This window comes from Balaenoptera physalus (assembly GCF_965194825.1).
Source record: "Balaenoptera physalus genome assembly, chromosome: 2".
In the NCBI taxonomy this organism is placed as follows: Eukaryota; Metazoa; Chordata; class Mammalia; order Artiodactyla; family Balaenopteridae; genus Balaenoptera; species Balaenoptera physalus.
In genome coordinates, this window is record NC_138883.1 from 129,634,909 (window position 1) to 129,662,765 (window position 27,857).

A 27,857-nucleotide genomic window follows, 5' to 3' on the forward strand; every position below is an offset into this window, starting at 1 on the left:
GTGGGATGGGTCCTTTAGATCTATCTGACAATTGGGGAACCTTGTGGTTTCAGTTTTGCCAGTTCAGAAGGACTCTCAGCAGTAGTGATGTTTGTTAAAGCATCTAGCCGAAATGTACAACGTTCTCCGAAATTCCGTCTGTTAGCAAGGAGGAGGGCACCTCTCAGCCCCTCTCGTTGTTGGGGGGGGTGCCCAAGGAGGCCTTGCTGCACACTGAAGCTGCTGAACAGTCAGTTTGGAAAGGGAGAGCCTGGAAATTTCCTCAGGATAATCAACTTGACACAAGGACCCTGAGGTAAAAGAAACAGCACTTTAAACAGCAAGGAGAGCATTTATATGCTGAGCTTCTCTAGACACAGAGATTAATGAGCCTTGGGAGACAGCCAAGTTTGTTTTGGGAAAAGACAAAGAGGGAAAGGCAGCCAGAGCAGACGGGAGGCCTTGTCAGCACCTCCCAGAAGCAACACAGCATTTCCTGGGTCCACAGCAGAGAAACACTGTGCAGGGAGCCTGAGGGCCTGAGGGGCCCAGGGAGTGTGTGATAAGATTATTATTCATTTCCTAGGGCTGCTGGAACAAAGTACCAGAGACTGAGTGGCTTCAACAAGAAAAAGTTATTCTCTCACGGTTCTGGATGCTGGAAGTTTGAGACCAATGTGTTGGCAGGTTGGTTCTTTCTGAGGCCATGAGGGAGACTCTGATCCAGGCAGCTTGCCTGCCTTCTGGTGGTTTGCCGGCAACCTTCAACAGTCCTTCTCTTGTAGAATCATCACCCAGTCTCTGCCTTCATGTTTGCATGGTGTTCTCCCTCTGTCCATGTCTGTCTCTGTGTCCAAATATCCCCTTTTCATAAGGACAGCAGTCATATTGGATTAGGGGCCACTCCACTCCAGTATGACTTAACTAATTACATCTGCAATGATCCTTTCTCCAAATAGGGCCACATTTTGAGGTACTGGGGGTTAGGATTTCAACATATGAATTATTGGGAGACACAATTCAACCCATCACAGTAAAGGAAGGATCTGGACTGCCCCTCCCCCAGGAGAACCTGAATCTGAGAAAGATGGGTTTTATGACATAAATTCCACAGCCACTGACCCGAGCAGAGTTAGAGAAAGTGTTATAAAACCTGGGAATCCATATTAAGTGGTTTTTCTCTGGGAAATCCCCAGTCTATGAAAAAAAATTAAGATGTTTACAAAGCATTTTGTGGGACGGTCTCCACATCTTCGGCAAGTGTCACAGAAGACACTGTCATTTCTTTCTCTGAGGCCTCAGCCTGTGGAGCCAGAGACACATTCATGGATGGATTGGGCTGGAGCAAGCCTCCGAGCCTCAGTTTCTTCATCTGCAACCTGGGGAGGATAATGCCAGCCTCACATGCAGAGTGAAGTAACTCATGTAGTGGCCCTGCACCACCTGGCACGTGTAAGGGCTCAGTGACCTGGTCAAGGAGGATGGTGCCCACCCTCTGCTGCCCTGCCAGGTGCTCTGAGGGTGATTCTCATGCTGCACTCCCCTCGCGGGCCCTCCTCCACAGGGCCAGGCGCTGCACCCGCCTCAGCCTGCTTCCTTCCCTTACACACCACCCCCTCCCCTGGCTACAGAGGCACCCATGGTCCCCCCTGTTTCTCTTGCCCTGCTGCCCCTGCAGACCCCGACATCTGCTCCTAACTCCCTCACAAACAAAGTTCATGCTAACATCTCCCTCCACAAAGGCCCCTTTCCCAGCCAGAAGATGCCATTCCAGCAGAATCACAGATGCCCCTGAGTGTCACATGAGACCCGCAGGAGGGAAAGGGAGTCGCTTATCCCATCAGCAGTAGGACCTGCACAGGGAAAATCGCATACAGCAGGATAATATCTGCCAAGCAGCTACTGGTGCCAGACTCTCTCCTTTCAACAGCCCTCCAGGAGCTGGGGTTGAGGAGGGCCCTCCTCCCATTAAGCTGCTCCCATCTTGTCCAAGTCCAGAACTTGTTGAGAGCCAGAGGAGGCAACCAACAGGAAGTAAAAATGTCACCATAATTGTAAAATGTGGCTTACATCTGCAGACAGGAGGCCCAGTAATACACCCCAGACAGACAGACTTCCTTAGCCATGTAAGTCTTGGAGCCAGAGACACAGAGCAACAGATAAGTGCTAAAGCTGCTTTTCCTGGTGGAAATTTCCCGAGGCAACAGGAAGTTTTGAAACTTTTCATTCACTCACTCAGTCAGTCAGCAAACCTTTGCTATGCTTATCATTGAGGTCCCAGGCTGGGCCCTGGAAATGTAGAAGGGAAAGCTGTGGATTGTGCTTGATGTGAATATAGGTGGTCTGTGCGACAGCTGTAGCCATGACAGAGGCACAGCACAGATCCCTGGATGGGGATACTAACTAAGGGCTATCAGCCTAGCCCAGGTGCCATCAGTAAGGACATCTAATATCTTAACTTGGGCTTTGTGCAGATGACAAAGGGAGTGTTGAGAATGCCAAGAACAGCAACTCTGAAATGGGGCCACCCTCTTCCTGGCTGGAAGGAGGTGTGGGGCTCCTGCCAGCATCAGCTCCCATCATGAAGAAGGGACAAGTAAGGACAGACTCTCTCGGGCCAGGCTTCCTCCCACAGCTGTGGGACCACAGGCCCTGGGCATGATCTGTGTGTCCTGGGCTGTCCAGCCAACTCTGGACAGGCTTTGCTTCCTTCTCAGTGTCTGCAATGCACGGCGGTCACGTGGGGCCAGCTGACAGGGGCAACTGGGTACCCTGGAGTCCAGGTCCATCCAGCCCACTGCTCCGTGCTGGGTCATCTTCCCCAGAGGGCACACAGCCAAAACCTCCCCCAGCAGCAGCAGCAGTAGCAGCAGCCACAGGCCTTTTCAGGTCACCCCCTCCTGCCCAATGCTCTGTGGCCCATGCTTTAATAGGAGCCCAGGGCAGAGGCGTTAACTCTTCTTGGAGGGCTCAGGGATTTTTTCAGAGAACATAAGTTAAGTTGAGTCTTGAGAAGGAAATCAGAACTCCTCCAGCAGACCAAAGGAAAAGGGTGTTCCTGGTAGGACAAAGGGGAGATGTGAAAAGACATGAGAAGGTCCAGCTGAAGCAAGAAGGCAGGGCCTGGCAGAGGAGGAATCTCAGGCAGGACTGCTGAGGCCGGGGCCCTACCTGAGGGGGGTCCAGGGAGAAGGAAGTAAGGGGGACACACTGGGGGCTGGGCTGGCCAATGAGAGGTTTCCCTCTGTAAAAGCTGTGTTTACTTCCAAGTGCAAATCTCAAGAAATGGAAGTTTGCCATAATATTAGATACCATCATCTGAATAGGCTCATTTGGTATACTAAGATGCATAATTTCCGTTAACATAGATGAACTCGTATTTCCATTTACTTAGAAATGAGTTTTAAAACATACTGAGAAGGTAGCCGCCTCTGTGGATTAATTTGCAGGGTGCTAAGCTGCGCTACTAGCTTGTCACTAGATCCTGACATTTCACCCTTTGGATCATGTCCACAACTGTCTCTCATTAAAATACAAGCATCTTGGGCTTCCCTGGTGGCGCAGTGGTTGAGAATCTGCCTGCCAATGCAGGGCACACGGGTTCGAGCCCTGGTCTGGGAAGATCCCACATGCCGTGGAGCAACTGGGCCCGTGAGCCACAACTACTGAGCCTGCGCGTCTGGAGCCTGTGCTCCGCAACAAAGAGAGGCCGCGATAGTGAGAGGCCCACGCACCGTAATGAAGAGTGGCCCCCGCTCGCCGCAACTAGAGAAAGCCCTTGCACAGAAACGAAGACCCAACACAGCTAAAACTAAATAAATAAATTAAAAAAAAAATACAAGCATCTTGGGCCAGTGACGCTGACCTGCTTTTAACCTTGAGAGTTGACCACATTGGAACTAATCTGGGGAAGTGGGTGTAGGGAACATTCAGGCAAGGGGTGTGGACCAGCCTCTGGGTTCGTTGAACAGCTTTGTGAATCAGCTCCGGACTGTGCTGGGGCAATTCAGGGGTTGCAACTAGCCGAGGTTACTTGCCTTGGTGCTGGGAGGAAGTTCTCCGAGTTTTATTGTCAGAGCAGCAGCCCCAGTGGAAGCTGGAACCTTTGGGGTATAATTTGATAGAGATTAATCCTGCCTTTTCTAACGTAGATAAGGGCCTCAGTTAGGCATCCTCTTTTACATGGGAGGCCTGGGAACCTGGCCTTTGCCAGACTGAGAAATAGGTCCAAATAGAAATCCAGGAATGTGCTTCCAAATTGGCAACATATCCACTTGTTTATTGTTGTGTGTGTGTGTTTGCTTATAAATACCCAGTTTTTTCGAAAAAACATGAGGCAACTCACAAAATTGACATATAATTGGTTAATAAAATTAAAAAACAAAAAGCTATGAGAGTTAAATTAGTCTCTGGGTTAAGCTTTAGGTTTTGCCCTGAACTTTCTGGCAGCTAGGGCAACAAGAGACACATCCCAAGTTTCATAATTCTCATTACGATAACACCTCAAAGACTCCTCCCCCGGCCTCCCTCCTTGTTCACTGACATCCTCAAACCTTCACTGAGCACCCACTGTGTGCCAGGCCCAGGGCCAGTCACAGAGGGCCCTGTCCTCAGAGGGCTCTCAGCCGAGGGCGGTGTTCTGCAAGCTGTTGCAGACATGCCCAGTTCTGGGCCATGAAATTGAATGAGTGGGTCACAGCCGGCATCTTACAAAATGGAAAATGATGAGCTAGAAAAGAGCAAAGGGCACCATCACACGTCGGGGGGGAGGGATGGTTTCTTTCAAACAGATCTCAGTTGGTGTGGACATGAGTCCCAGGTCAAAAGGATGGTGTGGGGCATGGTCATAACAGTTTGAAAAGCACTGTTTCCAATTGGGACACTGCAGGCACGTGCTTGGGAGGCCGTGGTCTGCCTGGGTGCCCCCCCGCCCACTCCTCCATGAGAGCCCCATAAGTTTCTAGTTGACACCACCAGGTTAGGTTTCTAAAGCAATGTCACCAGGATTGTAGCAGGTGGAGGTGGGGTGGGGTGGGGAGGGTGGAGGGTGTCAAAAAGATTCCTCCCAACCCCAATTATTGCCGTGTTGTACTTTAGCAATAACCTTGCCAATTCTGGCATCCAGATCTAAAAAAAAAAAAAATCATAAATGGAGAGAGCTCGGAGAATGGGCTGATAGAAAGCAGTCATGGACCACTTGCAGGCACCCAGAAGGAGGATGGAAACCCTTCCATCCCGCAGAGGGCGCGAAGAGCAGGAGCAACTCTTGGTAGAGGAGCCAGAGCACAGGGTTGTGTTCCTACACAGATTAAGGGTCTACTCACCCTTTTCACTGCCATTGTCCCCAGCAGAGTCACAAAGGAAAAGGGCTGTGGGATGAGGGAATTTTAAATTTCTTAAAAGTCCAAGCAGTAGTATAAGTAAATAATATACGGCCTCTGAGCAAAGCAAATGACCTGGGCCTGGTGCTGGGAACACCATTGATCTGTAATCCAGGGGTGGAAGCCAGAGTCTGGGAAGCATGTTTCCAAGGGTGGGGGCTGCCTAAGGCTGCTTGGGGCTCCCACAGCACAGATTTACAGGGTCGGATGAGCCCTGAACCCTCAGGCCGGGCTGGTTCTTCCTAGGAGGACAGAGCCTCCCCAGAAGCCAGCCAGCTGAGAGGTCCTGCAGCCCAGAGCCAGGCACGTGCAACAAGGCCAGAGGGCTCACTCTTAGCTGGGAGGGGCTGCAGGGACGTCTCCTGGCCAGAGATGGGCCTGTCACAAATTGTGCCATTGCAATGGCAGCATTTCGCTAAAGAGGACAAATCCAGGACTCTGGGCCAGACTGCCAGCATCTTACAATGAATCCTGACTTGGGCCTCAGCTCTGTGACCTTGGGGGGGTTACTTCACCTCTCTGTGTCTCAGTTTCCTCATCCGTAAAATGGGGGTGATAATACAGGTCAAAATTTCAAAATCCAAAAAGTCTCAAAAAAATGAAAAAGGTTGTAATAAATTTGGGAAGACCTCACTACATTGATCTGAGGACATTTATATCCCTCATTTAATCCCACTTGGTATGTCTATTCATAAGTTTGCTGCAAAAATATAAATGTGCTTAACAAGTTGCTCTTCTGGATCCTGCCAGGGTTTTATATAATAAAACTTCTAAAATCATGTCTAAAATCAAAATTTTGGAATTCTAAAGTGTATCTGGCCCCAAAGCTTCAGAGGTGGTCTTGGAGTCCCTCCCTAAGGATCTTAGGATAAGTTTGCTGAGATGATGCTCAAGTCACTTAGAGCTGTCCCAGGCACACCAGCATTGAGACTGAACACTTCCAGGGCAGAGGTGGCATCACTTATCATTTCAGCTAAAGTCAGGGACAAATTTTGTACCACCCTTTCTATCGGATGCACTCCTTGTAGGGAAAACTGCCTGCAGGCTGTACTTGAATAACGATCTCTAATCCCTCCAGGAAGCTGCCCTCAGAAACCAAGGGTCATCTCATTTGGAGAGATGTCTGAAGTCATTGGAGAGCCACATGCTCTACTGGTGGTGTTCCCTTAAATATTTGGAGTCTTTTATGAACACCTCTAGGGTGCAAGTGCCTGTGTTTGGGGAAGAGAGACAAGTTAATGCCTGGATTTCACATAAGCAGGATTCCGAGGCATGCATGGTGTCCCCGAAGAGAAAATGTGTTTATAATTGTTACCAACAATCCAAGTGAAACCTCCATCAATCAGGCGACAGGGGGCAGAGCCTCCAACATGGTCCTCCAGGTCCCAGTTCCATTTGAATAACTGAGTGAGCCCTTGTTTTGGAGGGATGACTGGCCTCAGGCCACCTGTCTTATGTGTCCTATTTGTCCACACCACCAACTGGGTGGCATTTGTCCACTCCACCGAATGAACGTCTAGGGAAGTGGTTGGTGTGGGGTATTGTGTCAGGGTGACTTCAAGACCACCCTCAGTTTCAATGATTAGCTAGAAGGACTCACAGGACTCAGAAAAGCTGTTACAGTTACAATTTTTTATAGCAAAGCGATATAGATTAGACTCAGCAAAGGAAAAGGTGCATAAGGTAGAGTTCAGGAGAAACCAGGTGTAAGCTTCCAATTGTCCTCCCCCAGTGGAGTCACATGGATGGTGCTTAATTCTCCCAGGAATGACATGTGACAACAGGTGCAAAGTATTGCCAACCAGGGAAGTTCACCTGAACCACGGTGTCCAGGGTTTTTACTGGGGGCCAGTTACATAGGCATGGAGTGTCCATGTGACTGACCTTAGTCACTCAGTCTTCAGCCTCCCAGAGGTCAGACTGATACAGTCTGGCCCAAGCACCCACCATAAATCACATTGTTAGCACCAACTGCCTGCTGTAGCCCCAGGCCCCTGGTAATCAAAGACACTTTTTTCAGGTAGGGTATTCAAGGGCTGAGAGGATATCCCCCAGGAGCTGGTCAAGGGCCAATTCTGAAGACCTTTGGAATGTGCAGAGTCTGGGCAACCAAGGCCTGCTGAGTTAACTCATGACTGCCCCAAAATGCAGTAGCTGGGCCATCATCCGCTGTTAACAAAGACAAAGGTTAAGAGGAGCAGCCATCAAATCATGGTTAGGGCTGTCTGGCAAGGGATGGCACCTCTAGCATCAGTTAAATTTAAGGCACTTGGGAGAACCACACCAGGACAGGCATTTTCCTCAATAAGGAACACTCCAAACCCCATCAGTGGAATATGGGCACCTCCTTCCACAACAGGATCAGGTGTGATGGTGACTTGAGCATATTTATCCAATAGAGCCATAAAAGTTTGAGTCCCTCCCCGCCTTGGAAGTTCCCCCAAATACTCAGCTTTTTCCTTAAAGTGGCTGAGTTCAGAGTAGAGGGGATGGGAGGGGTTGGGGACGCAGAGGGAGAGAGTGCTCTGCACAGTTAGCAAGGTTTTACATTTACTTTCAGGTTCAAGTGGCCAATAGTGGGCTAGGATCAACTAAAGGAACTTGTTTTGGGTCTACCCAAAGCTCTATACTGCAGAGCAAGCTCCCTCTTGCTGTGTTCAGCTCTGGAGACTCCTTGACTCAGCAGCCATAACCACACTGACTGGGGGGTGGAGCTGCCCCAGTGTGATGATCACCTCCCTTCCTCCTTCCTCCCAGAGGAGAGCCAGCAACAAGCAGCGTCTTATTCCAGCTGCTTCTTCCCATCCTACCCATCACTGCTCAGCTGCTAAACATTCATTAACAGGTAGAGCAGTGGGGGCCCTTACTCCCTTGTCCCTCACCCATCACTTGGGGGAGAGTGTTTACTGGACCCCAGGGAGCCTTCTCATGTCCCCTCACCCAGGCCACAGAGGCTCTGGTCCTTTCTCTTCAGAAAGCCCTGTCTCTGTTGTCATCCCATCCTCACTACCAAAAACTGTCCAGATCTACGAAAGAGTCTGAGATTTCACCCTACTTGCAAGCTAACAAGTCAACCTGCCACAATTACGAAGATGCTGGCCAAAGATACAAGCTTCCTGGATCAGAGGAAAGGGGCTTTGTTGCTCACAGCACAGCAGCACCATAAACTTCATGTTGGCGCCATTTCTCTTGCCCTCCTGTGTTATTTTCCCAGGGCTGCCCCAACAAATCACCACAAACTTTGTGGATTAAAACAACAGAAATTAATTTTCTCACAGTTCTGGAGCCATAGGTCCAAAATCAAGCTGTCAGGAGGGTTGAACCCTTCTGGAGGCTCTGAGGAATAATCTGCTCTGTGCCTCCATCCTAGCTTCTGGAGGTTACTGGCTACTCCTTGGCATCACTCCAATTTCTGCTTCTGTCTTCACATGGCTTTCTGCCTCTGCATCGCCTCTACGGCTCTCCTCATAAGGACACCAGTCATTGGATTAGGGCCCACCCTAATCCAGCATGACCTCATTTTAACTTGATTACATCTGCAAAGACCCTATTTCCAAATAAGATCACACTCACAGGTACTGGGGGTTAGGACTTGAACATGTCTTTTGTGGGGACATGATTCAACCCACTATACTCACAAAGTCCACAGGGTGATGCCAAGGCAGGTACAGGTGGCTTCTGTGCATCTAGTGGGTTTGCATCACAGCTGAGGAACTCTGAGTTCAGGAATCCTCATTCTTTTATAATGAGCTGCAAGCAATTCTGCCCAATCTTTGCTCCAGAGGGAGAAACCATCTTCGTTATACTGGACAGCAGCACATGTCTGCCCTTGCTTGATAGAGGGAGACACTAGATCCATCTTCCAAGAATGTTTACTAACGTCTCTGAAAAGTTAGTCCAGAGTCAAAGACTATGGGTGCCCCTGCTCACAAGATGTGCAAGATGGGGAGAAACCCCTTGAGAAGTGTCTCCCAATGGGACACAGGTTTGTTGGGGGAGGGGATGGCAGAGCAGCTTCTCAGCAGAGGAACAAGAGAGGCTGGTGTGATGCTCCAGAGCCCAGGACATCAGGGGCCACCGTCTCCCAGCACACGTGATGCAGGCCTGAGCTGAGCGTGGCCATAGGCAGGCCGGTCACCCTCTTTCTTTTCCTCTCCCACTTCGCTTCCACACAGCAAACAGAAGGAGCCACGTCAGCGTAACCCTGTAACCCTTCTGCCCCCTCTTTTGCCACATGGCAGCCTGACCTGAGTTCGGACTAGGGCCTGGGTCCCTCCTGCCTGTTTGTCTTCATGGTGAACAGGCAAGCCCGGCATGGAGTTAACTGCCCAGGCTCTGTGGTTAGACATCCAGATCTGCCTCTGGATGATCCCAAGTCTCAGTTTCCTCATCTGTAAGCTGGAGATCACAACAAGAAGGCCCGTTTCGGACAGCTGTTATGAGGGTAGAGGAAGCTGGTGCTCGCTACCATTGCTGCAGTGTAGACACACATTGACAAGGCCCATCTACCCTTTAACAATGGAGCCCCGGGTGGCTGGGGGGTGCATTGCAAGGAAGCTAAAGCGTGATTCACTTGAACGTGAATCAATGGGCCATTCATCACACAAACTGATGTTGGCCTGTTGCAAAACTATCTATGACATGGGCCAAGGATTTAAATCAGGTTATGAAAAGAAGAAAGACATGGATGACTTAAGAAGCTGGCCACTTGCCTTGCATCTGACCTTCTCCAGAGCATCACCCGGCACACACCAGCCACCCTTTGAAGAGGCAGAAAGGGAAGGTGGGAAGCTCGTTCGTTTCAAATAAGTCATAAAGTTTAAAAGTTCATGTTACCGAAAAAGTCTCCAAATAGATCCCATTGTGCATATGACTTTAATGTTCACCAAAGATGGTATTTCAACCCAGCAGGAAAAGGATGAGCTACTTAATAAATGGGTCTGGCACAGTTGGCCATCCAGCTGAAGACCATCAAGTTGGACTTTATTTTACATCATACACAAAAATTAATTCCAGAACAATGAAAGATTTAAATGTAAAAGAAAAAGTAATGCAGTTCAAATCTTAGAAGAAAATATAGGAGATTAAATCTACATGAAAATTTATCTGGCAAAACAGCCAACCCAGAAGTTATAAAAAAAAAAGCACATCTGATTATATAAAAATTAAAAATTTTTGAATGGCAAAAGGGACCACAAAAAAATTTGGTATACAAACAGCAATTTTAGAAAAAAGGTTTGCCATGCTAAAAGGCAAAGGGTTCATATCTACTAGGGTGAATCATATGAACTTGCTGTTTTCATTGGTCATAACAGTAAAATACTAACAATTTCGTACAGTTCAACATAATACAGTATTGACATGAAAAAAAGGCAGAAGAAAAAATGGAAAAGATAGGCAAAAAGAAGGCAATTATAGCAGAGATTTCTAGTTGCTTATTCCAATTACCATCTCCCTCAACCTCCATCTTTCTCAGTAATAAAATTCTGATTTTACTCAGGGTAGTAACTCAAAACCTAAATTTCCCAACCTTCCTTGCAACAAGGTGTAGCCACCGGATTAAGTTCTGACTGAATATATGCAAGCAGGAGTATTGTGTGTTATGTCTAGGAAATCTCCTTAAAGGGAGGGAGTGTGCCGTCCTTTGTGCCTGCCTCTCTCCTGCTGCTTGGAATGAGGGTATGATACCAGCAGCTATCTTGGAACAGGGGGCTGAAGACCACAGCCATAGTGGAGAGAGCAGAACAGAGCACTGGAAGAAATCTGATTCACTGACAAGTTTGTAAAGCCATGATTCCAACCATGTACTTCCAACCTCCAGAATCCTTTTATAGGAGACACATAAACTTCTATCCAATTTAAGCCTCTGCTATTTTGGGGGTTTTCTGCTGTATGCAGCTGAACCTAACCCAACTAACACAGCAATTTACAGAGGAGCAAATTTAAATGACCAACATAAAAAGGTGCTCAAACTTGTTAGTAATTAGAAAAATGTAAATTAAAGAAACAACATTTCACTTTATAATCAACAGATTGATTTTTTTAAAAAAGTGTTAATGTGTATTGTGGGCAAAGATGCAGGGAAAGGGGTACTCTGAAAGGGGTTGCTGAAATGTGAATTGTTGTGGCATTTTTGCAAAGCAACTTGGTAATACCTAGTAAAATTAAATCTACTCAAATTAAATTTAATTTATTAGTAAAATTAAATTAACTCTTCAATTTAGCAATCCCATTCCTGGGAATCTAACTCAGAGTAATAAAGGAATCCATATGTATATAGGGCTATATTTGCATGGATATTAACTTTATATTGGAAAAATAGGAGACAAAGTGAATGCCATTGACAGGGAGATGGTTGGACGACTTATGGTTCATTCACACCTTGAATAACATCATCTCAGGTTTGATTCCCCAGGAAATAAACTCTAAGGCTGAGATTGGCGAACAGGAAGGTTACTGGGAAATGCCCTTGGGAATTACCCTATGAGAGAAGTCTCTGCCAAACCACAAAGGGCTGGAGCTGGACAGGCTTTTCAGCGTTGCCCAGAATTAAGCTCAAGGGTACAGGCCTTTGTACCTCTGCTACTGACCAGGGTTCTTGGCCTCCTTAATCAATAGAAATTGATAAGAGACCAGACAAGAAGTTCAGGCAAGGTTTTATTGGGACTCCTGCTGCAGCATGAGGGAGTGAAAACAAGTAACAGGTTCCCTTGCTTGCTCACTGAGTTGGGGGCGAGCTGGTTCTTTATATGGGGTGAGGGTGGGGCAGGTCCAGGGGTCGGGCAAGTGGGGTGGCTTAGGTGTTTTGCCCACCTCTTTGGTGGTGTTATGTGCAGGGGGCTTGCGCAGTACCCTGCTTTTGCTCCTGGCTCCTCAGAATTGGCAGTTGGATTTCTGGTATTTTTGTATCTTGTTGTTCATAATTTGCCCCAACCGTGCATGCACACAGGTATTCTTAGTCCTGAATAGTTTCTTTGTATTTTGTTGCTTGAGGATATGTTTGTCCAGGTGCAAGCACTGCAGAGGGTCCCAGGTCCCAGGTCCCAGCCTGTCCCACCTCCACATTAACCTGTCATTGGGATGCCCCCAGGATGGGACTTAACCTTCAGCAGACAGCAATCCCCAGAGTGAAACTCAGCTGTGAGCCACCCTGACCAATAATCCTGGCAGTTGGAGGGCAGGGGGTGGGGCACCATAGCATCCACTACTGTCTATTCCTTGTGTCACTTGGGTCCACTGGATTTGTGTGGTAAGTTCATGTCATCCTTCAGGATTTTGGTGGGTCTCTTTTCCTGGAATTTTGGAGCTGGATCACCTGCTGGCCAGCGACGAAGACCCCATCACTGGTGGGAGCTGGAGCGCTAGTAACCTCTGGCATGCTGCTATGGTGCAATGGGCAACTGTCATGGGGTGTGTACTGGGGTGGTGTATTACCTCAGATTGCTTTAACAAAAATACCATAGGCTGGGAGGTTTAAACAACAGACATTTGGACACAAAGACAGATGCGTACAGAAGGAAGATGATGTGAAGAGACACAGGGAGAAAAAAAAAACCACGGAGAGAGGCCTGGAACAGATCCTTCCCCCAAGGTCCTCATAAGTTCTGGGAGCTGGGAAGTCCGAGATCAAGGTGCTGGACAATGTGGTTCCTGGTGAGAGCTCTCTTCCTTGTTTGCAGACAGATGTCTTCTTGCTGTTGTCCTCACATGGTAGAGAGAGACCCTCTTTCTCCTGTCTCTCCTTATAAGGACACTAATTCCATTCCTGAAAGCTTCACCCTCATGGCCTAATCACCTCCCAAAGGCCACACCTCTAAATACCCTTATATTGGGGATAGGTTTCTACATATGAGTTTTGGGGTAACACAATCATTCAGTCTATAGCAACTTCCCAATATATCACGTATTAGTTTCCTAGGGCTGCTGTAACAAAGTACCACAAACTGGGTGGCTGAAACAACAGGAATTTATTTTCCCACAGTTCTGGGGGCTAGAATTCCCAGACCAAGGTGTCAGCAGGGCTGGTTCTTTCTGAGGGCCATGGGGGAAGGATCTGTTCCAGGCCCCTCTCCGTGGTTTGTAGATGGCTGTTTTCTCCCTGTGTCTCTTCACGTTGTCTTCCTTTTGTGTGTACATCTGTCTTTGTGTCCAAATTTCCCCTTTTTGTAAGGACACCAGTAATATTGGATTAGTGCCCACCCTAATGACTTCATTTTAACTTGGTAACCTCTGTAAAGACCCTGTCTCCAAACGAGGTCACATTCTCAGGTTTTGGGAATTAGGACTCCAAAAAACATATTTTTTATGGGGACACAATTCAACCCATTACATACCGTGTCCACTGTCTGCTGCAAATGGCAGTTGACGTTGTGCAGTGTGGGTGTCCTCTGTGCCCCAGTATGCCACAGAGACCCTCCTCACCCCCCACGTCAGGTAGAGTTATGACTGGGTTAGATCAGCACACTCCTCACAACTGAGTCATGTAGTATGACACTCAATTTTAGATACTGCACTAGTTTCTATGGGCTGTTTTGAATCATAATTGTTGGATTTTTTAAACATCTATTTAGTTTTCTATGTTTTTATCAATAATCTAATCCTAAACTCTCTCCCAATCTCTTTCAATACATTGAGACATATCTGACTTGCTTCAGTCTAGACTGGGTGACCACCCCCGCTACCCCCTCCACCTCATGCACACCCTTCACCACCACCCTTCCTTCTGTGATGGAGTCTCTGTTTCCTGGATGCCTTTTCATCACTTTTGTTTTACTCCTTTGTTTTCAGAGTAACAAATCCTTCAGTGGCATCTTGAGAAATGGTATACGGGAGGTAAATTCTGGGAGATCCTACATATTCAAAAACACTTCTATTTCATCTTTTCGCTTCATTGATAGTTTTGCTGGATCTAGACATTCTAGATTGAAAGCCATTTCTCTTTAAAATTTTGAAGACATTGTTCTACTCTCCCTCGCTGCCTCACGAGGTAGCTCCACAGCACTTTTGTCTCCTCCAAGGTTCCGGCTCCCACTGAGTAGGCTCCCATGACATCGCCTCCTGCCAATGCCCCCCAGCCTAGGGGGATGGTGGCCCCACCATGGTGGCTAATGCCCTCCACTGGTTCATCCATCACCAGTGACCCCAATCCCTGCATGCAGTTCCCTCTAATGTGAATACTCTGAGTTGTTTCTTGGTTAAATCCTGACTGTAGAGAGGTCCACTGTTCCTGAAAGGACCTGAGGCTGGAAATGATGCTGAAAGGTTTGGTTAGAGACATAGCAGTCCCTCAGTCGATGGTAGCTTCATGCTTTAGGAGCATTAGTCAAGTACATATTCAAATCAGTTACATAGATGTTTTGCTGAGCCCCTCTGGGTTCTAATCATGGGGTTAAGAAGATATTTACAACCTGGTTTTAAGCACCTACTTTGTACATACAGGATGCATTAGTTTGATGTCTGTTTGGAAGCGAGAACAGTCCTGCTGAGGGGCCCGACATGCTCATGCGTGTGATCAAAGCTTTTGTAGCCCAGGGTTCCTGGCGGAGCGGCATTACCAAAGGTGCCTACAATTCCACAGGTTCATGCAGTAACACAGAGCACTAGCCAAAAAGTCTCTCTAGGCAGAAAACCCTGGTGGTCCCACCAGGGCACCATGAGGAAGCTTCTGGGCAGGTTGCTGGGCTGCGGAGTCCAGGGCCCTCCTTCACCTACCTTGGCTGCCCTTGGCCTCTCATCTCCCTCAGTCCCACACCCTGGCTCCAGGTGCTGCTTCCAACAGCTGCCCCTGGCCCCCCACTCTATTTCCGTGGCCCATTCTCACTCTGCTGTCTGAAATATCACTGAGTGCAGCTTCCTCCTGGACCTTCCCCTGGTACAGGTGCCCTGAGTCCTCATCTGAGAGACCTCCCAGCTACCCAGCCAGCCCTGCTGCTCCCAGCCTACCACCACCTGTGCAGAACTTCAGGTCAAAGGGTTCTGGTTGGAATGTCTGGGGAGGGAGGGAGTGGGCGTGCCAAAGAAGTCCCTTTGGCACCATCCCTGCCTCCCTTCATCCCTGCCCCACTGTCGACATTCTGGCCAAGCTTGGAACTGACTCAAATGGTCAGGACACCTGCATGTTAACCTTTAGAGAACACGAAGGCCTCCAGACAAAGGCAGGCTCTGAACACTGGATTTCAGGCACTGCAGGCAGAATCAAGGAATATGCACATTTTAAAAGCTATTGCTACAAATGTCCCAATGGACACTCCCACAAGCAGGGCCTGAGAGTACCCTATCCTAACCTGTGCAACCATACAATCGTTTTAGGTTTGAGTTTTTCAGCTTCTTGCAGCTATCTGAGTTTCCATTGATTTGACTATCTGTAAAGTTAACACCCTTTTTCTATGTGTATTTCTTTAGTGAATTGTTTACATCATTATTCCACGGAGTGTTTGTTTTTTCTTTTTAAGGTCTGAATGCCTTTTATATATTAAAGATATTAACATATCAAAGACAACAAATTTTTTACCTGATTTGTCATATGCCTTTTAACTTTTTAATGACTTTTTTGCTATACCAAATGCAATCTATTTCTTAAACCTTTTTTCCACCACTTTCCCATGAATTCCTATAGTTGGTGACATCTTTGGAGCTGTGAGCTTTAACACTCATTGCCATGTTTCTTCCAAGGGCTTCTTTTCTAACAATGACTTTACAACACATGGAAGAAGTCAGGAGGTTTTGATTTTTCCATTTTGTGGATAGGAGACTGAGTCACAATGACCAACGGATTTTCCTGTGTCATTAGAGAAACCACAGCCTAAGAAACCAGATCAAGACTACAAAATTCCACAGAGTAGGGATAGCAAACCAACTTCACCTCCTCTGACAATATTGCTTGATTGGTCATGACTGTCCTGTATATTCCATGCAGAGGTCTAACAGCTGTCTGGGCTTCAGTGATGAACTAGCAATGTCTGCCAGGTGGTAGGTGGAGAGTATGTGCTTTGAAAACTGCCACAGGGGTAGAGGGTGTGTCCAGACACTATGAGAAGGGAAGGGGTGTTCATTATAATTGTGTTGAGACAACAGGCATAACCTGGAATTGTTCCAGGCAGAGGGAATGCATGGCCATCCTGGGCATAGGGGACAACACAGTAGAAGAGGGGACAAAGGCCCAGAAAGCTTACAGGAAGATCAACGTTGCACAGCTGGTAAATGCAGAGCTGGCGTAGGACTCCATTCATTTTCCATAGTGCCTCAAAACTACTGCTAACCTGCTACGCACCCTCAGGCAAGTCCCCTGTGTCTATAGATCTTAAATTCCTCTCTAAAAAATGAGAAGTTGTGATGTAAGAAATTCTAATGGCTTTGCAAATACAATTCTCTGCTCTGTACTCACTGGTGTTTTGAAACATCCAGGAAAACAGCCACACAGCATCTGTTCCCATCCATCTCTCCTGCCCTTGCTGGGGCTTCCTGGGGAGAAGGTCAGTGTCATAGCCAGCTCAGGCTGCCGTAACAAAATACAGCTGGGTGGCTTACACAACAGAAATTTGTTTCTCACAGTTCTGGAGTCTGGAAGTCCCAGATCAAGGTCCATTAGGGTTCAGATTCTGGTGCAGGCTCTCTTCCTGGCTCACTGATGGCCACCTTCTTGCTGGATCCTCACATGGCCTTTCCTCTGAGTGTGAGCAGGGAGAGCAAGAGAGTGAGAGTGATCTCTCTGGGGGTCTCGTCTTATAAGGACACTAATCATATTGGATCAGAGCCCCACCCTCAGGACCTCATTTAACCAGAATTATTTCCTTATAGGCCCAACTTTCAAGTACAGTCACATTGGGGGTTAAGGCTTCAACACATGAATATAGGGGAGAGACACAATTCAGTCCATAGCAGGCTGACACAGGGACAAGATGGCCTAGGTTTGGCAGGAGTATGAGGGACATCTGAGTAGGCAGGTTTGCTTGTGGATGTTTGGTCATAGCTTTCTCAGGGCCAAAGAAGTGGGACTGTCTCTGGTGGATGTGACTCTGGCACACTTTAGTAGATGAGCCATGTTTTTCCAACACCTCCTATCTGGCTTCACTCAGCCCTGAAGAACTGCATCTCAGCCAGTCTAGCCAAGGGCCTGGGGCAAAAACTAGGGGAGAAACCAAACTAGGGTATGTTTCAGAGGAAACTGTTAACCAGGTTAGCAGGCCTCCTGGGCTGGGCTAGGGCAGCAGATAAAGCAAAACTGAGCCCTGCTCAGAAGCTTTCATAAGACCGTGGGCTTTGTAGTCACTGTCTGGGGTTATATCTTGCCTCTTGTACTTCCTAGCTATGATATCTTAGACAAGTAACTTAACCTCTGTGCCTAAGTATATAAATTAGGAAATACTTCAGCTGCTACTAACAGAGATCTTCACAACCTCTTAAGCAACAGAGGTATTTATTTCTTCCTCACACACCTTCCATCTTTCTGCTTTGGCGTGCTTAGCACATGGATTCCACTTCCAATGTTGCTAAGATGATCCAAGATGACTGTAGGTGCTCTAGCCATCACATTATCATTCCAGGCAGCAGGAGCAAGGGTAAAAATATTTTACAGAGTTTTTGCAGATGTCTTCCTTTAAAAAGCATTTTAAGAAGTCCCATCCAACATTTTCCTCTTACAGTTCATTGTCTGGCATTTATTCACATGGGTACACCCCATTGCAAGGAAGGGAAAGGTAGTCTCAGCTTGGCACATTGTTTCCCCAAATAATGTTAGGGCTTTGTTCCTAAGTAAAAGGTTAGAATGGATACTGGATATGCAACTTGCAATTCTCTCATACTCAGTTTTTCCATCTGTAAATTGGGGATTATAATAATACCTACACATACTGTTGTTGTGTTACCTGGTACTCAGGAAGGGCTCAATATACATTAGCTCAATTACTGGTTATCAAGAGAGAATGAAGTGGAAAATGCAAATAACATTGGCATTACTATGAAAATAGTTTTGACCTCACAGACCTCTTGAAAAGGTCTCAGGTATTCCCAGAGTCCCTAGACCACACTTTGGGAACCGCTGCCTTAGAGAATCAGATAATTCTTGCACAGGCCTGCTAACCAAGCTGAGACTTGGTTAGCACTGAGAGGATACACAGCCATCCTTTTGCCTTTATGAAGTTTGGATAATTTTTGTTAACAGACACGACCATCGAAGCTCTAGTGAAATGTGTAGTGCTCTTTTCTGTGTATATCTTTGTTTTTGCCCATCTTCCCTCTAGAAATGTAAGCCCCATTAGGACTTGCCAGCTTTAATTCCTACTGTGCCCCAGTGCTCGACACGCGGACAGAGATTCATTGATATAAGCTTGACAATGTTGAACTTTACCCAAGCCATGTGTTCCTGGAAAGCAATGAAGGTTAAGACAAACCTCCCAAACTTTTTGTGTTCTGGAAAATGGCTTATTGCAAAGAACCACCCTTCCTTCCCCATATGACTTAGAGAAGACTCACAGATGCCCCCCTTGTTTATCTATGACAAGGTCAGAAACAAATTTCTTTTCTTTGCCTCATAAATGATGAGCTGAGCCTCTTGTCCCCATTGGTCAATTAGAAAAAAATGCTTGTTAACCAAACTTACATTAAGCCTCTCTCTGTCGTCCAGGCCCCTGAATGAACTTTGGCCCAGCCTCAGCCTGAGCCAGCATACAGTCCCACCTGAGAATAGGCTGGATTTACCATCCAGTCCTGTCACCCTTTCATCCCACTTCCCCACACCTGGTTCTTTCTAGTCTTGTTTATTCCTCTTTATAAAAGAGCAACCCTTTCTGCCTAACTCTTAGATGCTTGCAGGCATTACAGACCTTCTCTCTATTGCAATAGTCCTCCTCCCCCACTGCAACAGTCCCTTTCTCCTTTGGCAGTAATCCTTTTGAAGAAAGTCCCTCCTGAATCTGGATTTGTTTTTTATTGGACAGCTGAATGAAAGAAGCGACTATAACTGATCAGAGTGCGGCTATATTAATTCAGATTTGCAGGTTCTGTTCTGACTCCTCTCCCATTAATCACACTTTTAAATTCTGACTCCTAGGCTTGCCAAATCTACCAGGCCATGGCCAGGTGCTCTGGGCCAGACAGCTGGGCCTTTGGAATCAAACATAGAAGGACCTGGATTTTGGTGCTGTTACTTCCTTCCTGTGTACTTTACTGAGGTCACTTAATGTCTCTCCTATTGAACCACTATTTAATGAGCACCTACTAAGTGCAAGCACTGAGTTGGGCACTGGGAGTAGTGAGCAAAACAGAGATGATAATTAGGGGCAGGAGGATTCTGGCAATAAAACAAGTAAATTAAGCAGGAAGTGCAATGAAGAAACAAATTGATCTGCCAGAACATGGAGGGAGCACACATGTATATAGGGTGGACACCTGCTGAGAAGGTGACTTGTCTGAGGCCTGATGGTCAGAAGCTCTAGCCATGCCAGCAGCTGAGAGAAGGACATTCCTGTGAGGGGCCAGAGGTGGGAGAAGGCCAGGGAAAAGTGGGGCGTGGCTGAAAGGAACAAGTAGAATGGCAGAGACTGCGCTGGAGCCCTCACACCACACTGGACTTTGTCTGCCAAGATAAAGAACTTGACTTTTCTTCTAAGTGGGATGGAAAGCCATAGAAGGGGTTTCTGAGATCTTATTGTTTTAATCCTTTTGCTTTGTTGTTTAATTTGATTGCTAGTGAGGGTTAATTTCTCTTCACTGATAGCCATTTGTGTTCTGCTTCTGCAGAATTGTGTACTCATGCTCTTCATCTATTTATCTACTGGAATCTTAGTGTGTTTCTTATTAATTCAATGAGGTCTCTCTCAATTAAGGATTTTAATCTTTTGCAGTTTTAAACTTTTGTGCTTTAGTGTGTGAAAGAGTTCATCCAACACTTTTAAGCTTAAGGAGTCCTCTGCCATCTGACACTTGATAAATTATGTTTCCTTCGTCCGTGTTTGCGTGGTTCAGTGTTTTACATTGGTGGACTTTTCTTTTTTATCCTCTTGGGCGGGGCGCGGCGGAGCAAACTCCCCCTGTGTTCAGGCCAGAGAAGGCTCAGCATGCAGAGACCCCTCACCCTCCTAGACCGAGCCAGAGGGGCTCCTTCTCCGCCGGAGGCCTCAGCTGGTGACACCCACTCTACTGGGTATCTGAGCTCTCGTTACAGACCATGGACATAGGGCGGGGTGAAAAAGCCGAGGCTCAGCGGAAAGCTGGGAGGGAGACTGTAAAGTGTTTAAAAGCCTACAGCAGAGGCACAAACTGCAGCCAGAACCAGCCGGTGCAGCAGCTGCAGACAGGCTTGTGTGGCGAGCCCCAGTCCAGGAGCTGAGGCCCCGCCCCAGACCCAGGGCCCCGCCCCCGCCCCCGCCCCCGCCCCCGCCCCCGGGGTCTCGCTCCCCGCAGGTCCTGTGCTGACCTCTCAGCACTGCCCGGCTCGCCCCAGTCCCCGCCCACCGCTGATTTCATTGGCTGCCTCGCCGTCCCCGCCCCGGGAACCGGCTGATTTCCGCAGCCAATCGGCAGGCGCAGCAGCGGCGGCTGCGACCGGTCTCGGCGCATCCGGGACGCTGAGGTACCTCGCCTGCGGTAGAGGGGCTGCGTGGGCCTGTTGCGGTGCTGCGGCGTCGCCCAGCTCGTCGGCTGGGTGGCGAGTCGCCAATCCTGGGTCTCTGAGGTCACCGTCCTGCAGCTGGAGGTGCAGCGTCCCAGACCGTCGAGGACTGCCCCGAGATTTCTGGGGTGGAGGTCAGAGGTCGGAGGTCATGCCTTTGTTGAATGTTGGGGCCCCACCCGTCTAAGCATAGAGGCGGGCCGCTCTCTGTTTTTATAGTCAGCTCCCTTTCGCGGAAGGAGCTCCGAGGGAAACTGAGGCCTGCGAGCCGCCGGGGCTCCTGGCAGGCGCTGAGCTCCGACGGGAAGGTCCGCCCGACCTCGGGCCGCCGCAGGTGACCCTCGGGCACCCGGAGAGCCGCCTCCTCCCTCCCTCCTCCGGGCCGGCGGGGCCCCCGGAGTGCGGGGAGGGGTCTGGGGCGAGGTGGGGGGATCGCTCCGTGGCCACGCTGTCCTGAGGGGGCCGCCCCTCTTTCTGGCTCCGAAGAAACCCGGTGCCAACTCTTTTTGAGGCTGTCGTTCCCGGGTTGGAGATTTCATGTCTGGAAGTTCATTCGAGCAACTTGGAGAGGGGAAAGGCTTGTATTGTGGCTTCCGCACTCGTCGGGAAGTGAAAATAACCAGACAGGGGGAGGTTCTGAAGGCCAAGGGACCTGTGAGAAACCGGACGAATTTCATAGTTTGACAGAAATCTTCCCCCAGCTTGCCTCACATGTTATATAATTCAAGTCGTTTCAAAGTCAAGAGTATTTAGTCTCATAGTTCTTCTAAGTAAGTGTTCTTAGTCTTGACCTTAAGTGAAGCTACTTCGGAATGCTTGAAGTGTTGAGCAAGAATTTTTTTGTACAAAGGTTCTGTGCAAGGAAGGAAGTTGGGAACAGTCTTTACCTCTCATCGCAGTGATCCCAGCTGCTTCTTTACTACTCTGGGACCAAAAAGAGAAGTTGTTTATCTGCATATGTGGGTTTTGGGGAGACATAGCTATGGATGAGGAATAAGGGGAGAAGAAAGAGGACTCTCTTGTTTTCTGCGCAAAAAGTATGCAATTAGAAAAAAAGTGTATTTATTTGCCTATCTCTCTCCCTTCATCTCAGCCAGCGTAAACACGTTTTGACATTTTTTGTGCCGATGGTATGTGTTGAGTATATTAGGGAAAGGAGTTATCTCTAACAACAAGAAGACACTTATCTTCAGTGTAGCCACAGAGGAATGAATATGCCTTGTGTGGAATTAACCCTGGGGTTTGGTTTTCAGTTAAGAAAATGAGGCAGAAGGAAGTGTTAACCGAGACCTTCCAAGGCCCAGCCGTGGTCTGTAGGACTCCGACCAGCCACATTTACATGTTTGAGAATGGTGTTGGGGACTCCGGGGACTCCTCTGAGGAAGAGTCCCACCAGGTAGCTCTGCGGCCCCGGGGCAAGGAGCGCCAGAAGAAGGGTGCCCACCACCCTCACCAGCCAGGAGCAGGGGACGTGGTGCTGCTGCAGCGGGAGCTGGCCCAGGAGGACAGCCTCAACAAGCTCGCTCTTCAGTATGGCTGCAAAGTAAGAAACCCCCCAGGTGAAGGCGCCACCTGCCCTTCAGCCCCTGTGTTTAGAAGAACAGAGGAGCTCACTGAAGAGTGGGGACCCTTTCTGACCCCAGAGGTGGTTGGAAGAAGCCTGCTCTAGAGTAAAGGATACCCCTGTCTAGCTAGAGATGGAAGGCAGGTGGAAGGACCTTCCGTTCCTCAGAGAGAGAGGGAATTAGGAATTTCAGGTGACAGGGCAGTTCCCTCTCTGCATCTCTTCCTTGTCCCTTCAAAATGAAATTCTGAAACCTTTTTCTTTTTTCGTTTGAGCACATCTTATTTAAGACATAATGGGGCCAGAGATGCCACGTAGAGTTTATCCAAGATTTCTTTGGTATGCTTGCTTTTTTTTTTTTTGCTACTTTTCTTTTTCTAAACCTTTCTTGCTGGTTGTAACTTATTTGATTGGTAAAGTTTTGCCTTCTCTCTTTTAGAACTGCATGATCTATCCTTTGTATGCTGTGTATCTATATAACCCTGTTTCTCTCTTTAATTATATTTTTAGCATTCAGAGTGATTAACAATGGCAAAGTAAGTAGGAAGGTATTTATTGAATTGCTGCATTTTCTCCTAGATAGAAACTATTTCATTTTGCTAGCACTGTGCTGCTACTTTCTATGGCTTTCTCTAAGGCTATATAAGCTACTTATTTAAAAAAATCTTTTCATCCTTGAAGGGTCTGTCATTTACCTAACAAGGATCAAATGACTCAACATGTGTGGAGGTGTTGTTTCCCAGGGAAATAAACTGGTCTCCAGGGACACATAGTGGTCTGTAAACTGTACTGAGATTTATATTTGACTCTTATAATCAGCTTCTGTAGACATACTATATTAATATGGTTTATAGAGCAAGGGCTGAAAACTGAATCCTCTCCTACAAAGACCTGAATAGATGCAATGGGCTTCTTGGAACAGTGATGTTTAATAAATCCAAAAGGACTATATAATGTATCTAAGAAGTGATTAGCTTTCCTATTTGAAGTAAATAAATTTGATGTTAGTTTATTAGGATCAAAGACAAAAATATCTCAAGCACCTTAAGTTTCAGGATATAATAAATTAAAAATGTCCACCACCCCAATTCAATTAAATGATAAAAGGACTTGCTAAGTAATGAAAATAATGAAGATGATTGATTTGAATAAAGTCTGTTCGCTGTATTTACACTCTAGTTTAAGTGGACTTAGGAGTTAGAACCTTAGAGTCCATCTCTGATGCTTTTGGTAAGTTTTCAAACTAACTTCAGGGAGGATCTATCTTTGACTTATATTTCCCCCTACTTTTTAAAAATTAAGGTTTGATTATGAGAGGAATTTGTCATAAACTTTGTTACTTTTTAAAACTCACAGTCGTGTTCCTTTCTCCTCAAGTCCTAATATTGGAATAGAAGATTTCAGTCTGTAGTTTCCAAGTTCTCTGCATGTTTCTAAATGAAAAGAAGTGTTGTGAAATCCTTGAAGTGAATTAACTCTAGGTCGCTTTTATTTTAAAAATAAGTTTATAGGCCATACAGTACTTCTGGGAAAGAAAACGTCATATAATCATGAGGGCACACTTTTTAAAATGTTGTTACAGTTGAACTAGGTTCTAGTGTTTGTAGAGCTGGCTGAGGCTTTGTGTTTGCTGAATGCTAATGTCTACTACAGCTACTAAATTAAGTTCTAATGCAGGAGAGAGTCACCCAGATGGGGGCACTTTTTCTCAAAAGTTAAATGTAGAAACGGTACAGCCTTCTTTTACCATGATGTGTTTCACCTAAAAGCATTTTGTTGAAGGCACACTTTAAACAAAGTCTTTTCCAAAACTAATCTTGAGTTGTTCAAACTTGTAAGTCTATAAAAAAAATCTTATGATTAAGCTATACATTAAGGCTGAATTAAAGCCAAAAAACGAAGTTATTCAGCCTAAACTAAATTTTGTGTGTAGGTACAGTTTTCCAGTGTTCATCAGATTCTTAAGCTGTGTGGGCTTGGACCATCACCCAGAAAGGTTAAGCAACACTTTTTGGATATAAGTTTTAAGGAGCTTTACATCATTTCATGATGTTTGTCTTCATGGCTTCCCTAGGTTGCAGATATCAAGAAAGTCAACAACTTCATCAGAGAACAAGATTTACATGCTTTGAAATCTGTTAAGATTCCAGTGAAAAACCACGGGATCCTAACAGAGACCCACAAAGAACTCAGACCCCTCCTGAGCTCATCTACAGAGACCAGAGTGACCTTCGAGGAGCAGCCAGACCCAGACAGAGCAGCTGTCAGTGCCAGTGCCTCGTCTAACCCACTGACGGATTTCTTTAAGGGCATTGACCAGAATATTGAGCATGCAGTGCAGTCAGAAATCTTTTTGAGCGAAAGTTACTGCATAGAGACCTCCAGTCAGCCACTGCTTCCGACTCTTCCAAAGATACCTACAAACGGTGCAGACTGTGGAATTCAGAGGTGGAATGCTGTTTTTATCATGCTTCTGATTGGAATTGTTTTACCAGTGTTTTATTTGGTCTATTTTAAAATACAAACTACTAGTGAGATCCCTAGTATCTTGAATACAACTGCTGTCCCTAATGGCTTGATGGCAGTGAGTGCAGTTCTAGGGCAATCCCCCAAATTAGCGATTCCATTGCCAACCATTCCCTCTTCAGACAGCCAGTTCAGTCAGACCACCCACGGGGAGAACTAGCTCTTGTTGTTTCTAAGGAATCAGGGCAGCTTTAGCACTTGCGCTCCTAATGTGCATCAGCTGACATTGGCCATATCTTAGCGTGCTGCATTTTTTTTTCTGTGACATGGACGCGTTACAGAAGCCACCATCATGTCAGTCACACTCATCATGGGGAATAGACTCGCCTGATCCAAGGCTGTGGGAGCCAAAACACCAGCATCCTCAACCTCCTACATCCAAAGAGGAGTGGCAGGAGAGACATTTACACATGACAGATGCTGTTCCTTGAAGGCATTTAGTGGACTGGCCATGAATGTCTTCACAATAGCACTGTGTAGGTCCCCAAGCTGGACGTGCTTGGAGGGAGATGAATGGCCTTGGCAGATGGACCTGCAGTATGGGAGCCCCTGGTATCAGCTTTGGTTGTCTGGATGTTTGCTTTGTCCCCTGCCTGCTGTGGAGGAGTGACTGGCTCTGACAAATGATGTTTTGTGTCCCCACAACAAAGGTGTTGTGCAATAGCGATGGAATGTCACCCTGTTTCAGAGTGTGACACATGACAGTTGTAATAAGCCCTGCTTCACATTTGCCCCCTCAGACAGCCTTTTTGAGGCAATGTCATATCTAGAATTTAAAAAGCCCTAAATCTAAATTGCTATAATACTGAGTAAATAGCAGTTCTGTTCCTCGTAATTTTAGAGCTCCTTAATCTGACACACAGGCATGTTTTAAGCACTTCCTGGCCAGGACATTTGGAGGCCATGGCCCAGTTTCACCTGAGGAGCATTTCTACAGTGATTGCTAACTGGAGTCCCCAAGTCAGCATTCTTGGAAGGATCTCTTTCTGGTCAGTGTCTGGAGTGGAGTAGGTATAGGGAGAAGGATGAGTGCCTATCACCGAGGTCCCAACATGTGACACTTAATAAGGCTGAACAGTCATCAATCCAGCTTTTGCTGGCCCCTGTATGTGTCCGGAAGAGTGGTACAGGGAGAATGGGCTTGCTTCCTGCTGCTTCCTTGACTCCATCCTTAGGACTTCTAGAGCCACAGAACAGGAACGGGGCTCAGTCACTTTTCCTTGGGTGAATACAATGTAGCTCATAATGTTAAAATATTGAACACTTAATGGAGGGCCTAGAGGTGACCCTTGCTGTGGAAGACCATAAAAAGAGGGGCCTGGGGGTTTGCCCGTCTCCTCCTATGACAAGGCAACAGTGGTGCTAAGTTCAGAGGCTCGTGGAGGGCATGGGTTGGCCTCTGAGACCTTGCTGGTGGAGCAAGCGTGAATGGGGTGAGGGCAGGAGTCTGCCTCGGTCCCTTGGAGGAGTGGAAATTGGCCAGGGTGGCTGGTGGCTCAGCCTTAGGGAGGTCTGTCTCCAGGGAGGAAAACATGTTGCTCTTGGGTTTTAGGCAGGTTTAAGACATTTGACACATTCAGCCTAGAGATCAATTTAAAAGAGCTCATCATGTAAGAGGAGGGGAATGTGGCGGACAAGTACCTGAGATGGGCTTCCAGTTTCTTTCCCCTCTCAGTTATGTGAAAAACTATTTTGCCCTGGGTTCAATTAGCAAATTTAAATTATCTTCAAAATTAAATGTTTTCTTCAAAAGCAAAATGGTCTTCAGGATAAAATGAACTTGTCAGCCTTTGCTACAGGAAATGTTTTGATCATGTAAATGCTTTTCCAGCCAAACGTTTGTGTGCACTGTGCCCCTGAGGGCCACAGGTTTCTCTAACCATTTGTCACCATTAATTTCGCCAGGCAGGACTCAGACTCTCATGAGAAAATGACTTTTGCCAGGCAAAGAATGAATATCTGTATACTTTTTTTCAAATGGAATAAAATAATTTCTTCTGTGAAGGAAAATTGATTCCTCCTTTTTAATAAGGGAGTTGGTAATTCAGAGTTAAAAGATGTGGGATGATGTTGGAGAAAAGGGAAGTGTCCATGTCCAAGGGGTGAGGCCTGCCCAGGACTTGGGCCCAAGGTTACCCCAGCAGGTGAACAAGTAGTAACAAGTACAGTCTTGCTGGTTGGTCTGCATAACATACTTTAAAACTTTTATTAAGAAGACTTCCTTGGTGGTCCGGTGGTTAAGAATCCACCTTCAAATTAAGGGGACACGATCCCTGGTTGGGGAACTAAGATCCCACGTGCTGGGGGGCAACTAAGCCTGTGTGCTGCAACTACTGAGCCCACGCGCTCTGGAGTCCATACGCCACAGCTAGAGAGCCTGTGTGCCGCAACTACTGAGCCTGAACGCTCTGGAGCCCTCATGCCACAACTAGAGAGCCCGTGCACTGCAACTGCTGAGCCCAGGCACTGCAAAGAAGAGCCAGTGTGCCACAACAAAAGATCCTGCATGCCACAGAAAAGATCCCACGTGCTGCAACTAAGACCTGACGCAGCCAAATAATAAATAAATATTAAAATTGTTTTAGGTATACATAAGAGATACCATGCAGCTCATTTTCTATATATTTTACTGCATTTTTAGTGTGTTTTGGGAGTTAATGTTGTAAAGGAATAATTAGATTTGTTAGATAGTCTTCAGTCCTTTTTGTTGAACTGTAGTGCCTAATATTGCAAAAGCCTAGGGAATCTGTCATCAGGCAAATGATGCTCCCATTTTACTCTGGGGAGACAAGGCTGCAGA

General features: G+C 46.9%; 1 protein-coding gene and 1 long non-coding RNA gene across 9 annotated transcripts in view; one reads left to right on the forward strand and one right to left on the reverse strand.

Moving 5' to 3' along the window:
• Window positions 1-27,857, reverse strand: part of LOC309654486 — a 551,553-nt gene that overhangs the window by 378,460 nt on the left and 145,236 nt on the right. The gene's annotated exons all lie outside the window — the stretch shown is intronic.
• Window positions 20,872-27,067, forward strand: LYSMD4 (LysM domain containing 4). Of its 8 annotated transcripts, none has more exons than XM_082450869.1 (3): window positions 20,872-20,928; window positions 22,221-22,510; window positions 24,606-27,067. In XM_082450869.1, exons 2-3 carry the CDS (start codon window positions 22,229-22,231, stop codon window positions 25,215-25,217), a joined length of 894 nt encoding a protein of 297 aa, XP_082306995.1. In that variant the 5' UTR covers window positions 20,872-20,928; window positions 22,221-22,228; the 3' UTR covers window positions 25,218-27,067. The 8 variants fall into 8 exon arrangements, with proteins under 8 accessions (XP_082306995.1, XP_082306992.1, XP_082306997.1 ...); XM_082450866.1 differs by having other exon boundaries at window positions 20,882-21,108; XM_082450871.1 differs by having other exon boundaries at window positions 20,884-21,101.